This window comes from Podarcis filfolensis (assembly GCF_964270895.1).
Source record: "Podarcis filfolensis genome assembly, chromosome: 11".
NCBI classification, from domain to species: domain Eukaryota; kingdom Metazoa; phylum Chordata; class Lepidosauria; order Squamata; family Lacertidae; genus Podarcis; species Podarcis filfolensis.
In genome coordinates this window covers 48694801-48711492 of record NC_139613.1, presented here as the reverse complement: position 1 = coordinate 48711492, position 16692 = coordinate 48694801, and the positions used below count along the sequence as shown (strand labels likewise).

General features: G+C 40.3%; 1 protein-coding gene across 1 annotated transcript in view; it reads left to right on the top strand.

Annotated features, from left to right (window-relative positions):
• The window catches only part of FBN2 (fibrillin 2), a 135056-nt gene that overhangs the window by 51541 nt on the left and 66823 nt on the right, over positions 1 to 16692 (top strand). Inside the window, exons 9-18 of the mRNA XM_083576443.1 lie at positions 1232 to 1384; positions 2953 to 3186; positions 4348 to 4485; positions 8446 to 8565; positions 9723 to 9848; positions 11047 to 11169; positions 11490 to 11612; positions 13651 to 13803; positions 15457 to 15510; positions 16229 to 16354. Coding sequence (XP_083432569.1) covers positions 1232 to 1384; positions 2953 to 3186; positions 4348 to 4485; positions 8446 to 8565; positions 9723 to 9848; positions 11047 to 11169; positions 11490 to 11612; positions 13651 to 13803; positions 15457 to 15510; positions 16229 to 16354 — 1350 coding nt within the window. The remainder of the gene's footprint in view (positions 1 to 1231; positions 1385 to 2952; positions 3187 to 4347; positions 4486 to 8445; positions 8566 to 9722; positions 9849 to 11046; positions 11170 to 11489; positions 11613 to 13650; positions 13804 to 15456; positions 15511 to 16228; positions 16355 to 16692) is intronic.

Here is a 16692-nt window from a genome sequence, read left to right as displayed (position 1 = left end):
AAGATTCTGGGACCTTCTGGTGAAGGGTGGATAAGAAATACAATAACAGCAATAATTTTATACAGTTTGATTATAGTCTACTTCCATGGTTTAAGATTGTGTCATTTCCAAACTATATGTACTTCTACTTTATTTGTGATGTTTGGAAAACAAGACACGAGGAAACTAAAATTATATTATTTACTTAATCCAGCCTCTACTGAACTTGAAGGGGAAACTCAAATTGATTTCTGATTAAGATTAATCTGATTCGTCTTTAATATTGTAAAGTTTGTCTTGGATTGGTGTCTATAACCACAAGGTCAATCTTTGAAAGATACTCCTATGAAGCTAGAATACATCAACAGAAAAGATTGCTATTTCATTTGTCCTAAGTACCCTCTCATGCCCCATGAGGAAAAGTGGTCAAGAAGATTGATTTATTTCTGTGCTTGTATGTCAACAGGGAAAGCCTAAAAGCTTCTGACATCTGGTAGCCAGTTGGGGAGAAAAGCAAATATATTTCTTTCTCTTGAGTTTCTAGTTAATGCAAGTGTTACTTTAAACCACCAGAGGGCACTGTTTAACATTCTAGCCTGCAATTGTAGCCCCTCTGTCTAACTCGACTCTGCCTTTTAGAGGTTGAGTTATTTTGGTTTATTGTTTTCTCCCAACTTGTTGAGACAAGATGTCTGTTATTTTCTCTCTCTCATCTCCATTCACCTTGTAAATATTTCCTACATGAATATAGCCTTTGAACTCCAGAAACTGTAAGTGGTTATTCCAAAAGGTACCTAAGCTGCAAGGTCTGCTAACAGCAAGGAATGCTACCTTCTAGTTTATCTCTGCCTTACAACATGAATGCAGGAATTTTATGGCCTTTTAGGCTGCATGGTTGTCATTTGTCAACCGTAGCAGCCAGTTGTAGATGGGCTCTCTGCACAGAAGTGACAAGCATAAACTGCATTGCATAATGTGTTCTACTGCACTGATAATATTCATGTTTGTTTACCCAAATTGTTGAAATCAGGCATAGGCAAAGTCGGCCCTCCAAATGTTTTGAGACTACAACTCCCATCATCCCTGACCACTCGTCCTGTTAGCTAGGGATGATGGGAGTTGTAGTCCCAAAACATCTGGAGGGCCAAGTTTCCCTATGCCTGGTTTAAACGCTACCCTAGGGTTAAGAAAATGTTTTAAAATACTTTATATAAATAGTCTGTTAGTAATTTTTCTCATTATCAATATCCAGATCAAAGAGCAGGTACATGTTTCTCCAGTCTGGTGAATGGTCGCTGTGCACAAGAACTTCCTGGCAGATTTACCAAAATGCAATGCTGCTGTGAATCTGGACGTTGTTGGGCACTTGGATCCGTACCGGAAATGTGTCCTGTTAGAGGTTCTGGTGAGTGCTTTTATATGCCCAGTTTTAGTTAGGATCACTGGAATGATATTGCACCAATTTTGAAAATCAAGCTTAAATATGGAAAAAAATATAATTGCATTTTGCTTCAAAAGTATATGAAGTTCCCAGCCTGCACTTCTCTCTGATCAGTTATTGTTAAGGGAAACTCTATTACTATTGAAAATACTTCTTTAAAGCTGTGATTATTTAAAGCAATCATAGCTCATTTCGATATAGAGAAATAACGACTCCTTGTACTGCATATTTTTAACTGTTATATTAAGTTGAACTGGAAGGATACAAGGCACCCATATTTTGTTTTATTTCTCCAAATAACCTGGGAGGAAGAGGTTTGAATACAGAAACATTCAAATTTGCAGAAAACGTCTGAAATAAAACCGAAATCCTCCAGGAAAACGCATTCGCTTAAAAGATCTGCCTTTTTAACATAAGAAAATGCTAATTTTCTATGTTTATATTTATTATCTGCCTTGCTGTAATGAAGTCTTTCCTGCCTTATGTCTTTGTGACCTGCTTTTACCTCCCTCAAATCAGAGTTGCCTTTGAACTTTTTTGGGTCATTCTAATCCCAACACATACCACCTGCATTCCATAGTGATCTGGCTCCATATCACTAATATCCTCATCCTTACTTTATTCCCTTTAGAATCCCTAAATGTTTTCTAAACAATCTTAATGTAAATAATATTCTGCCTATTCCAAACAATAAAATAACTTGGAGAGATATATTCTCTTGGAGTCGGCTGGCGTTTTGTGTATTATTCTAAATGAGTGTTCTCAGCTGTCTCCAGTGCTTACTTGGCAAATTAATGTGACAGAACTAGGAGACAATGGTCAGTGATGGCGGCCAATTCCATATTTACTCACATGAGTACACATTTGGAGATGGCTGTGAATACAATGTGAATACATGAATACAAACGGTATAATCTAAAACTGTGCAGAAATTATGGTTTATCTTGATAAATTACGCCCTTTCCGGAAGCAAATTTTGTCTCGGTGCGGGACGTATATTTTTCTTTCTGTCAGCCTTGGGGGACTTAAAACAAGGTAGAAGAAAGAATATCCTCTACTTCTGAGCTTCTGAATAGTTGACAATAGAGTCTGTCATGATAACTCTTGGAGTAACCTTGCAAAAATTAGCTGTGCCCAAAGCTAATTGAGGTGGCAAAATCTCTAATAAGTAATACAGTGGTACCTCGGGTTACATACACTTCAGGTTACATACGCTTCAGGTTACAGACTCTGCTAACCCAGAAATATTACCTCAGGTTAAGAACTTTGCTTCAGGATGAGAACGGAAATTGTGGTCCAGTGGCGCAGCAGCAGCAGGAGGCCCCATTAGCTAAAGTGGTGCTTCAGGTTAAGAACAGTTTCAGGTTAAGAACGGACCTCTGGAATGAATTAAGTACTTAACCCGAGGTACCACTGTGGTATGTTTCTAAGTGATTATCTTATTTTCCAAAATAGATGAACTGGTGTATGTTCCTACCTCCTTGTGAAAAGATGAGATATTAACGCTTCTGTGTTGTTTTTCATTTTCGTAGATGAATATCGCAGGCTGTGCATAGATGGCATTCCTGTCGTAGGGGGTTCCAGACCTGGTGGTACAGGAGGAAATGGGTTCTTTCCTGGAGGAAATGGAAATGGCTATGGCCCAGGAGGAACAGGATTCATCCCCCTTCCTGGAGGAAATGGTTTTTCCCCAGGTGTGGGTGGGGCTGGAGTAGGGACTGGTGGTCAAGGTCCCACAGGAAATGGCCCCATCATTACAGGGCTGAGTAAGTTGCCATATTTGACTGTTTTTCCATGCAGTGGATAATGTGTGTGTGTGTGTGTGTGTGTGTGTGTGTGTGTGTGTATAGTAGTTGAGTGCTTGGAGGCGGTTGGAGGTTGGATGGCGGCTAACAGATTGAGGTTAACAGATTGAGGTTGAATCCTGACAAGACACAAGTACTGTTTTTGGGGGACAGGAGGCGGGCAGGTGTGGAGGATTCCCTGGTTCTGAATGGGGTAACTGTGCCCCTGAAGGACCAGGTGCGCAGCCTGGGAGTCATTTTGGACTCACAGCTGTCCATGGAGGCACAGGTCAAGTCTGTGTCCAGGGCAGCTGTTTACCAGCTCCATCTGGTACGCAGGCTGAGACCCTACCTGCCTGCAGACTGCCTTGCCAGAGTGGTGCATGCTCTGGTTATCTCCCGCTTGGACTACTGCAATGCGCTCTATGTGGGGCTACCTTTGAAGGTGACCTGGAAACTACAACTAATCCAGAACGCGGCAGCTAGACTGGTGACTGGGAGCGGCCGCAGAGACCACATAACACCAGTCTTGAAAGACCTACATTGGCTCCCAGTACGTTTCCAAGCACAATTCAAAGTGTTGGTGCTGACCTTTAAAGCCCTAAACGGCCTTGGTCCAGTATATCTGAAGGAGCGTCTCCACCCCCATCGTTCTACCTGGACACTGAGGTCCAGCACCAAGGGCCTTCTGGCAGTTCCCTCACTGCGAGAAGCCAAGTTACAGGGAACCAGGCAGAGGGCCTTCTCTGTAGTGGCGCCTTCCCTGTGGAACGCCCTCCCACCAGATGTCAAAGAGAATAACAACTACCAGACTTTCAGAAGACATCTGAAGGCAGCCCTGTTTAGGGAAGTTTTTAATATTTGATGTATTATAGTATTTTAATATTTTTTTGGAAGCCGCCCAGAGTGGCTGGGTTAGCCCAGCCAGATGGGCGGGGTATAAATAATATATTATTATTATTATTATTATTATTATTATTATTATTATTATTATTATTATCATCATTATTATTATCCCCTACCACTGTCAATACTGCTGATTGCAAGTTAAAATAAATATACTATGGAAAATAAAGTCATTTGATCATCTGGACCTAACTTTAATGTTGTAATACAACTTGGATCTGTTTTTCCTCCCCTTAGCAATACTCAATCAAACAATAGATATTTGTAAGCACCACCCAAATCTTTGTTTAAATGGACGCTGCATCCCAACGATTTCCAGTTATCGATGCGAATGCAATATGGGGTATAAACAAGATGCAAATGGAGACTGTATTGGTAAGTGCAATTTCCAATTTCACCTGCTTTTCATCTGATCCGTAAACATCTTTAAAATACCTCTTCTGCAGAGATACCGAAATATATCTTCTATAAAGATGCTGAAAGATTAAAAAGCCCCCAATGTGCTCTTGAGACTTTATTGCAATGAAATGTAGATTAATGTGATAACTATGAAGAATTATATTGTCACTTATTTTTACCATATTGATATAAAAGTTATAAACACTTATGTACACTGATGCAAATGCTTACTAGTTTTCTTCTATTTTCTACAAAATGTATCAAGCATCTTGCATGGTTGGACTGCACGCACAAAAAATGGCGAATAGTTTAAGCAGTCTCTACTCCTCCTTCCTCTGGTCAGATTGGCAGCTTACCAAGGCCGCTCTTGGTTGAGAGAAACTATTGAGGGAAGTAACAAGGAACTCTGTGTAATGTCTAGATGATCAAACGAGCTACTAATAAGAGAACACTTTTCTGGAAGTTTAGCAATCTAATATTAGGGATGCTGTATCATATGGCAGTACTTCCTGAATTATTAGAACATACTTGGGAGCAACAGTTTAAAGATGCTACTTAGTGTGTTCTAGCAGTTTAGCAACCACCTCCACAGTTCTAACAATGTATGTATTAATCTGTAAGGCTATTCACTGGGATATTAGTTTTCAAGTAACTGGACTGCCCAGTGAAACAAAATAAACTACTAAGTGCTTTGTAATGAACTCCCACAAGAGCTAGGGCATTAAAGAGAGCAGCTGGGACATTTAGAGAGCTGGAAAATGTTCAAAGGAAAACCATTTGAGCAATAATAGGGTACTTTGAGAGGTACAGTGAGCAGATGAGAGAAAAGCCAAAACAGCACTAAGTAGACAATGTGTTCTCATGTGGGGGGCATTTGCAAGGAGATTCTGTTTCTTCAGAAAGGTTTCCAACAAAAAGTAAGAGTTTTACTCTTGTCAGGCATTTCCTTATTGAAAAGCCATTGTACGTTTATCTTTACTCCCTTCCATCACCAGCAGTAATATGGGAGTTTACTAAATTTAAATGAGTTGATCTGAATAGAAATATTCCCTGTAGACATGAATTTAATGGAAAAAAAGTGAACTGCTGGCTGCGCTTAAAAGATTTGCTTATCACACAGAGTACATGTATTTGCATGGGACATAAATAAAATATACGTTCTGTAAACTTAGCATTTTCTTTCCGAAGAAACCTTGCCAAGGCAGAAAGAGTGTTATGTTTGTTGTTTATAAATATCTTCCACCCATGAATATATTAACAGCTCAGTACAGTGCATTCCTTTAAGAAGTTCTTTTATTTTCATATGAAGTTATCAGACAGGATATAACAGGCAACACATTCATGAGGACCTGTGGCCTAGTTGAAATAATACCAATAGCACTTTAATTTTTGGGCTTTGTTCTGATGAAACTATTGGCATTATGTGCTTACTGAGGGCAGAAACAAATAATCCTGAGACAGATTGGCTTGCTGTGCATGAGTGCAAAATGTTTTTGCTTAGAAAAATAATCAAATTCTACAGGGAAGTTTGTGGGGGAGGAGGAATCCCTAAGTTTCTGTGTACAATTCAGACAGAAAATTATAAAAGTCAGTGCTGAATGGCTGCTACATTTGATTATTTTAATATATCCTGTTCTCTTCATATTGCTTCATGTTTATGGCTTTGCTGCAGTTTTCTCAACTACATGCTCAAAAGTAAGTGGGGTGTGAAATTAAGCTGGGGTTTTTGCATGAGAAATGGGGAATTGGTCTATAGTATTAGATAGAATATTGTCATAATCTGCCAGGTTAGATTTCTGATGTTTATATCGTACTTTTCACTGGTGTGGGCAAATAACTTGGAATCCTCTTTATATGTGATTTCATTTACATTGAGTAAAAACTTATTGGCAGCTTGATGTGCAAACTCTTGCACAAGGTCTTCAGGAGAGAGAAAAGAGAGACAGCGACTGTTTCAGGCATGTCCAATATGTGTGCGGCTGTACACATGCGCATCCAACTGAGCCCAGAACTGAAAATGCCACAAAAGAGGGCAGAACAGGGTGAGGCAGGGGCAGGGTGGAGGAAACTGTTTGTTTCAATGATTTTTCAATGGTGTTTCAAATATACATGTTTTCACATAAACTTGAGGTTCCTTGGAATATAACCCCTACGTAAGTTGGGAATTGGAAGTGCAACGTGGTAGACAAATTTGGAGAGGTTTTGTACAAAGCCTGCAAAGAGAAGCCCTGTTTCCATGCTTGCTTTGGGAACACGCACGTGAATCTGTTTCTGTATCCTGCGAGTTGCCTCCTCTGAAACTGTGGGTGATGGGTTGGGGGATAGTCTTGTGCTGAAGGGAACAGCTTCCCTCTGCAGCCTCTAGTTCCGCTCCTGCTGGAGGACAGGCTACCATTTGCTCATTACAGCCGGCTCAGAAAACCAGTGCTTTAGCCAAACTAACAGGAGCTGACTGTAAAGCTTCCAGAAAGGAACAACAGAGCTAAAACTTAAGGACTTAACCCAGAAAAAGAAAGGCAAAAGAAGCATCACATTTTGTACGCAACAAGAGTTTGAAAGCGATCCCAGGAAGAAAGGACAGGCTGAAGGAAAAAGACAATGAGCAGAGTGGGAATGCTCTGACAAGAAACTATTGCCTTTTCACCACAGAGATGAAAATCACAAGTGGTTCAGAATGTATTGTCAGCTTCACTGCTGTTCAGATAGGTACTAGAGTCCCAGAACGTAGGTGAACAACGTAGGTACAACGTAGGTGAAATGGAAATGGGTTTCTTAAACTGCTGTCCATTTTACCTCTGTAATAAGGTTTATCTGCATAGATGGGGACAGGGGCTTCACCACTGTGAGCCAGTGTGGTGTAGTGGTTAAGAGCGGTAAACTTGTAATCTGGGGAACCGGGTTCGCATCTCCGCTCCTCCACATGCAGCTGGGTGACCTCTGGCTAGTCATACTTCTCTGAAGTCTCTCAGTCCCACTCACCTCACAGAGTGTTTGTTGTCGGGGAGGAAGGGAAAGGAGAATGTTAGCCGCTTTGAGACTCCTTCGGGTAGTGATAAAGCGGGATATCAAATCAAAACTCTTCTTCTTCTTCCTCTTCTTCTCCTTCATTTGATCACTGCTCATTACAGTATTCACACAGTTCTCCCACTTTAGGGAAGACATTGTGCATGATCTAATTGCTGCTGCAAAAAGTAGGACGGAAGCTAACTGAACATGCTCACTATTATGCCATATGAAAATCTGTGCCATAAACAGCTGCTAAACCTCTTCCCAGGTGTATGCTCAGGCTGTTAACTAAAACACTTCATTCAAAATCATAAATACGAATGGTTGTTGATTTAAGGAAATGCCCATAAACAGAAACAAGGGGTTGCATTATATGCAGTAAGTAATAGGTTCACATGGTTGCTTTTCTGTAGTTAAGCTACATTTGGCAGCCTCCTCCATGTGAAGAGCCATGTCTTGTGAGTGCATTTGACTGCTATATGTTTGTCAATCCTGATACTTTGTTTTCCCACATGATCCAAGTGTGTTGAAACCTATCCTAAAATCTGCAGCCAGGCACATCTCCAAAACACAGAAAGGCAAATTAATGATGGAGAAACAATAACTCTGTGATTCAGTCCTATTAATCTAGTGACAAGTGTATATTTATATTTCTTCATTGCTTTATTTTCTTTCTCTACTTAGATTTTATTTTTTTATTTAAGAAGCATGAGATGCTGCATATTTTTGAAAATGGACTGAGTGGGCTGTATTAGGTAATGACTGTATACTGAGAATCATGGTGCAAGTTATTTTTTTTTTAGATTAGTGTGTTGAATCAGTTTCTGCTGAAGAAAGTGAAATTTATTTCTCTGTTCAGCAATTGTACTTGTTAGGAGCTTTTTTGTATAACTCGTGAAATCTGATTGTCTTCTTTCCTGATATCAACAGATGTTGATGAGTGCATATCAAATCCATGCACTAATGGAGACTGTGTGAACACACCTGGCTCTTATTATTGCAAATGCCATACAGGTTTCCAGAGAACACCTACAAAGCAGGCTTGCATTGGTAAGAAGGCCAATACTTCTGCAATTACTCGTGCTTATATTTGACCTGAGTTTGATCTCCCACCCCCCTTAGATTATCAATACGATTTTGAATCGCCTTTTCAGCAAACGGTGACAGTGATGTAGTATTTACAAACCCTACACAAATCTGGAATCCGTAAAATGGTTGGATGGGGCCCTGTACGCCTCCTTCTGGCGCCTGCTGCAGCCAAGCTGGTGCCAAATGTACTGCTGTGCTTTCCCTTGGACCACATCAGTGAGGCCGACAGGGAGGTCTTGTCATTTGAGCAGCCCAGGACCTCCATACACACTGTCGGGGCTTGTGCCCCGGAGTTCAGTGCTACTAACACAGCAAAAACAATGTGGGAAGTAGCAGTTATGAGTCTCCAGTCTCTGCAGCCACAGCAGGCGCTGTAATTCTTCAGCGGTTCATTTCGCCCCCAGAGGCACACACTATTGTCTCTCGAGACAGACGGATGCTAACAAAAAGAAAGAAAAGAAGCGTTATTACAGGAGCAGATTTTGTCAAATCTGCTTGCATTTGAAAAATCACGTGAATGTGGACAGATAAAATACTTGATATCTGGTACCGTATTTTTCACTCTATAAGACGCACCAGACCACAAGACGCACCTAATTTTTGGAGGAGGAAAACAAGGAAAAAATATTTTGAATCTCAGAAGCTAGAACAGCAAGAGGGATTGCTGCGCAGTGAAAGCAGCAATCCCTCTTGCTGTTCTGGCTTCTGTGATAGCTGCGCAGCCTGCATTCGCTCCATAAGACGCACACACATTTCCCCTTACTTTTTAGGAGGGAAAAAGTGAGCCTTACGGAGCAAAAAAATATGGTATATACGGGTTCACATCTCAAATGTGCAAGACACAATCTAGCTAAATTTAGCTATGTGAGTTCCATTACACTAAGTAGTGGGACAGTGCTGGTGTCAAGTCTGGATCTGTAAAGAGAATTCAAACATACTGACAAACTGCTTCATGTTTGCTTCCCAATAGCAAAATTGAAAAACATGATTTTCATTGAGTAAGGGGTATGTAAACTTGAGGTTTGGACCCAGTGGTCTGAAGCAGTTTGTTGTTTTCTCCTTGAAACTAGTTGATAATTATATTGTTATTATTCTCTGTTTCCCCCCACCCCTCTCAGATCTTGACGAATGTATCCAGAACGGCGTACTTTGTAAAAATGGCCGATGTGTGAACACTGATGGAAGTTTCCAATGCATTTGCAATGCTGGGTTTGAACTAACTACTGATGGGAAAAACTGTGTTGGTATGAGATTACTTGTTTCGTTTGTTTGTTCACTTTTAATGCTGATAAAACGTGCAGATTTCCATGCTGTCCTGCTATATGGCACAGAATAAAATATATTCATAAGTTAAACATCAACAATTTATATACTGACTATACTGTGGGCTTGTTAAAATTTCAGCTACCATTTCAGGGTTTTTATTATAATAACAAATTCAATTTTAACATAACTTTATTATTTATTTAGCCTTTGCCAGTTAATTACAAAATAGGTTGACATGTAATCACACTCTGGTCGATGTTGAAAAAACCTATTGCAGTTATCCTTCTGAAATTTGGCTGGATTCATGCCCTTAGAAGGATTTGCACCCCCCCCCCCTTTTTAAAAGAAAACAACAACAAATTTTAAGGTGCTCAGCACAAAAGCCCCAGACTTCATTTGCCTGTAATTTGATAGGCTTTACCTATCCTGCAGGGGCAGCTATTTCTGCAATTTTTATCCTTTTTGGGGGGGGGGGGGAGAAACAAAAGTTTCAGGCATTTTTTATTTATCAGTGGTGAATGGAAACAAAATACAGCAGCCTTGGATGGGTCCCGAGCTGAATCAGGCAGCCTATAAAGTCCTCAGACCAAGGCAGACTGTTGGGCCAATAATGAATCATGGGGCCATGCCCTTGCTCTTTGTTTTCCCCCCTCTTCTCCTTCCATGTGTCTGACCAGTGTTTAGATTCTGGCTATTTAAAAGCAGTTTTCTGAGACGCCTGAACTTTTGAACTGAATTTAAATGTTGTTTGCAAACCAGAATATGAAACCAGGTTCAGATTCCAATTTTAAATTCTGATTTAAGCAGCACTGCCATGCTTTATATGTGGGGCCGCCTTTGATGGTGGTTGGCATGCTTCAATTAATACAGAACGCAGTGGCCATAATTTTTAGCACCCTGAGAAAATGCTAAGAGGATATGCACTGTGAATGCCCTTCATGTCCACTTGTTTAAAGTGGATGAACTGAAGTTTTCACTTTCCAGTTGGACGACTCACTTAAGGTATAGCCAAGTTTGGCACAAAATGATTAAAAGAAAGATTTGCCACTTATTTTGTGTGATTTCACCCATTTGTTTTTTTGGTAGAAAGATTCTCATTAAATGAGACAAATCTTGAAAGAAATCTTGAGTAGTTTCTTCCAGGATTAAATATATCTACTAATTCGTTTTTTCTAGATCATGACGAATGCACAACTACCAACATGTGTTTGAATGGCATGTGTATAAATGAGGATGGAAGTTTCAAATGCATCTGCAAACCGGGCTTTGTCTTGGCTCCTAATGGGCGCTACTGTACTGGTATGTAAGACACCATATTATGGCAATCTTGACTCTATACACACACAAACAGAGAGAGAGAGAGAACTATGGTTGTATCTCTCCTACTTATTTCAGTTCTGCTGACATAGGAAAAGTTTTCACTGAATTGTGCCAGTGCTGAGGTTTGTGCCCTTTGATCAAATTTTGCCCTGAGTTTATTCATTGATTGTTTGTTTAATGCACATATGAATCTTTGGTGGAAGCAGTTGGTGAATGACATTAGAAGGCCACAATCACACAATTTTATAAGAAAATCATGGTTTCATTTACTAATCAGTAAAACATACATTTTCTTCCAGATATTGATGAGTGCCATCAACCAGGGATTTGCATGAATGGTCACTGCATTAACACCGAGGGCTCGTTTCGTTGCGATTGTCCGCCAGGCCTAGCTGTGGGAGTTGATGGTCGTGTTTGTGTAGGTAAGGGACACTTTTACAGTTTAATGTGGTAAAGTTTAAACAAATATGGGTGAGAGCCAATTGTGGCAGCTGCTAGTACAACAGTCATTCTGCTAGTGAGGTCCACATTGTTAACGTAGTGCAACAGCTGGACCCAGTGGGTCACTTGGGCTAGCAGAAGTGTTGCACAACACTAGAATATCATATACCATTCAGCATTACGGCCACTGGGGCCCTGTGGCTGGGACTGCATTGCTCTTTCGTCTCCTGAACGTTGTGTGTCTTTTCCGCTTACCAAAAGAGAGGAGCAAGGCATCAGGAGTTTGGCACAGTGCAGGTTGTGTATCGTAACCAACCACTGCTGCTCCTGGAGTGTGCGTGTGTGTGCGCGCATGCTGTTACATGACTTCCACTTGTGCTAGCACTTCTGCCATGAAAATAGCTTTTGCAGAAATGTCTACTTTTCCACTTCTTGTGTTTACAAAGATGAACTGCACTATGTGTTCTAAAGCCTATTTTGTCACATACTTGAAACAGATAGCACACTGTAGTTTCATAGTCCATTTAGTCTTCTAAAAACAGTGGTACCTCTGGATGCGAATGGGATCCTTTCCGGAGCCCCATTCGCATCCTGAGTAGAGCGTAACCCACGACTGCACGGGTCACGATTCGCCACTTCCGCGCATGCGCGTGACGTCATTTTGAGCGTCTGCGCATGCACAAGCAGCGAAACCCAGAAGTAACGTGCTCCGTTGCTTCCACATCACCGTGGAGCGCAACCCGAAAATCCTTAACCTGAAGCTACTTCGACCCGAGGTATGACTGTATAAATAAACACTGCCTAATGAATTAGTAGTGTACACTATAGTTTTTCATCTTCTCTGTTCTCTACTACCAACTCTTTAATAAATGCAAATTGATCATTGGCAGTCTGGAATAAATCAATGAAAATGAGAATGTTTAGGTTTGGCATTGTGTTTATGATACTGAATCTGTGTAATTCTAGAGCCAGACCCAAAGGGCTAAATCCAAGTTGGCATGTATAACCTGTTCAATTCTTAAAATAATCCCAAAGTTATATGGGGATTTCCCCACCCCCCACCTCTCAATTTGCCATAGATTTGTTGATGCTGGGGAAATTTGCCTTGCTGAAAGTACAACTTTCAGGGCAGAAACTAAAACCTACTAAGCCCTGGCCCTGCACTAGCAGTAATGTCTGTAGTCCAGGATGTTTAATTCTCTTTTGGAATACACAGTGCTGGTGCTTAAAAGAATCTAACTCGCTATTAGTTGTTTGACTATTTCTTCACTAGAGGCAAAATCAGGAATCATTTAGGAAATTCAGTTCCCCAACAAGATGATATAATTACTCTAGACATGCAGTAATGGGAAGAAATCTTAAATAGCGCATAATAAAAAAAATCTTGCTCATTCTTGTCCTTCTGAACAGAATTTCAAAGTGTGCGTCTACTGTTAACAAATCTACTGTAAATTCTCTTTGGCTTCAAAACCCTCCTTGTTGGCTAAGCTGCAGGATCTTTTGAATGATCTAAGTGATGTAGGCAGAAACTGTAGGCAGCTGAAAAGTGTTTATAGTCTGAGAATTGGCGTATTTTATTAAACATTCTGCTTAGGGCTTTTAGTAGTGCTGACAAGCAGGTTAAATATTTAACAGACTTTATGAAAAGAAAATTTCATTAAGACTGCCGTACTATGCACACGTACTCAGTAGACATGTATAGAATTGCAATGTAAATAATCTTAAATCATACATGCATTCATACAAACTCAAAAGTAACCTGCAGGAAATAAAGTTAAGTAAGACATGTTAGAAATAACTTTGGGCATGAACGGAATATTCAGATACAGATATAAGCCTATGTTGGATGTCAACATTTGGTTGGTATTAGACTTTGTAGAAGCCAAGTTTTGTATTCAATATTAATTAACGAATTGCACATGCAAAGGTTTTGGGTTCATTTTTTATGTGAAGAGTATTTCTTTATACCATTTCCAGTTGTAAGACAACTCACCTATTGTTCTGCCCGACTCCTCTTAGATACCCATATGCGCAGCACATGCTATGGTGGGATCAAAAAGGGAATATGTGTCCGCCCTTTTCCTGGAGCAGTGACAAAATCTGAATGTTGCTGTGCCAATCTGGACTATGGCTTTGGAGAGCCTTGCCACCCATGCCCTGCCAAGAACTCAGGTAAAGTTGTGTTCTTCTTTTGATTACTGTGAAAAGTGTATATTGCCCATGAAAACGAGAATAGTAGTAGCAGTCAGTCTGCTAGCTTCAGCTGGTAAGACAGCTGCAATCATTTCTAGACCAAGATAGCCTGATAATAGTCACCCATGCACTGGTGATCCCTTGAGGTTGGTCTGGTAGCTGCAGCTGATGCAAAATGCGGCGTCTCGGCCACTCCCTGGAGCAGGAAATTGGCAGCAGGTTATGTTACCCTGCTGTTGGGACGCGGGTGGCGCTGTGGGTTAAACCACAGAGCTTAGGACTTGCTGATCAGAAGGTCGGCAGTTCGAATCCCCACGACGGGGTGAGCTCCCGTTGTACGGTCCCTGCTCCTGCCAACCTAGCAGTTTGAAAGCACGTCAAAGTGCAAGTAGATAAATAGGTACCGCTCTGGTGGGAAGGTAAACGGCATTTCCGTGCACTGCTCTGGTTTGCCAGAAGCAGCAGTCATTCTGGCCACATGACCTGGAAGCTGTACGCCGGCTCCCTCAGCCAATAAAGTGAGATGAGCGCCGCAACCCCAGAGTCAGTCATGACTGGACCTAATGGTCAGGGGTCCCTTTATCCTTTACCTTTACCCTGCTGTTAAAAGAATTGCACAGACTGCCAATTAGCTACTGGGCTAAGTTCAAGGTGCTGGTTTTGTGTATAAAGTCATATACAGATGGGAACCAGGATACCCAAAATATAATCTCACCAATAGATCACTGCACCCTGCAGATTAGGGTGGATACTATTTAGCAGGAGCTCTGTTCTGTACAATGTAGTAATCAGGCTTTCAGTGTTGTGGCACTGTACTTTGAAAACTAGGCAGGTTTTGTCTCAGTTGTCTTTTTCATGCCTGCTGAAGACCTTTGTCATCCAATGAGCCTTTTAGGTAGAGATCTTTCCCACTTTACATCTGTATTGGAATTGTTTTAAAGACGTTTTCTTTGTTTTATCACTTTGTTTATGCCCTGGGCTCCTTTGGGAGGAAGGGTCGGATATAAATTTAATAAGTACATAAACGATAAAAAAAACCCCTTACAGTACTTGCAAATGTTTTTGTTGTGTGTGGGGTTTTTTTGGAAATCTTTTTTATTGGTTTTTATGAAAACAAGTTTAAAGTATTTTTTTTTAAAGAAAAAAACTTTAACATATCAATTCATGAGGTTCCCTGGATCTTGTGACACCCCCCCCCCATCCATCCCCTACATGGGTCCTTATAATAATCTTTCTAAAACTACATATACGTACATTCTCCACAGTTTTCATTTCTCTAAATTGTCCATATCTTTTGTTTCTTCACAAGTGGTTTTTAAAGTCCAACTAACGTTTTTATCTGTTTGCAATGGTTTCCTAAGTAAGTTACGAATTTTCCCATTCTTTTTTAAAAGGATCTTTTTGGTTCCTGAGTCTCCCGATCAGTTTTGCCATTTCAGCATAGTCCAGCAAACTGGACTGGCTTGCCATTCTTCCCTAGTTGGGACTATTATTTCATTCCACAGTGCTTGCTAATGTTAATTAACATCCAATTTGAATCGGCAGTAGTTGAGGTAACATAGTATTAAAACATAGTAATACTTAACCTATTTTTCTTACGTTTTTCTGCCTTTTTTGTTTTCATATGAGAAGCTGAGTTCCGTGGTCTGTGTAGCAGTGGCGTAGGAATTACAGTGGATGGAAGAGGTAATGCTCCATAACATTTTACAGGTGTGACCTATAAAAAAGGGAAGGAACTGAAAATAAATAAATAAATCATGTGCATGAAATCAGATAAACGGACAAAAATATTTTGTTCCTCAACCTCCCACATGCTGTTGTTTTAGATATGAGGCACCATATTTTTTTTTTAAGTGAACCAGACTCTGAGGAACAGCTAAGCTGTTTTCCCACTCTAACCAATGGCAAAATTCTCTCTTGCTGCAGCAGAAGCATGGAATGTATTTATACATGTTCTCTTGGCAGTAGCATATACATAGTATTTTAATAAAATGAAACAACTTTCATTCCTTAAAACTGTGCATATGCTCCAAGCAGTTCCCAAGCAGCTTCAGGCTGCAGTCCTATAATAAGGAGTTATTATTTAAAATACTTTAGCCCAGCACTAATCTCAAAGCAGGTTGCCATATTTAAAGCAACCACACTGAAAAACAGTTGAGACCAGGTAAAAATACTAATGGACACGAAAATACAGCAGCAGATTAATATTCCTTTATTGTCTGGGCAAAACAGACCAATGTTATATTTTGTCTGCTGATGTTTAATTCTGGTTTAATTTATGCAACTTCAGTATGGTTGGTTTCACTTTTTACGAAATGGTTTTGCTGTAAGAATACTGTGTATTGTTTGTCATTTAAAATATTAACCACCTACATTAATAACCTTAATTATTTTATTATTGCAGATATTAATGAATGTGCTTTAGATCCTGATATTTGCTCCAATGGGGTTTGCGAAAACCTGCGTGGCAGCTATCGGTGTAATTGTAACAGCGGATATGAATCGGATATTTCAGGAAGAAATTGTGTTGGTATGTTATCTGAACTGTATTCATACGATTTCTGCTGTGGCTGCCTATGATTCTGACAGCAGCAGGAATAGTGCTTGAAAGCTAAGTATTGTGGTCACTGCCTTTCCTGCACAATAGAGGGAGTGTTGGGTGCCTCAAATGAGAAAGAACCTTCCTGGTCTTCTGTTCTGCTAATTGAAGAGCTCTTTTATATCTTTCACTAGAGTTTTGTGTGGGAAAAGTGAAACCAAAGCAAGAATTGCCCTTTTTCTTGCGCAGGCTTTTGTGCAAAAGGAGCATGCTAGCTCTTATACAGAGCTGGATGAATTCTTTCACTGTTGCTCAGTGGGTGCAATGGG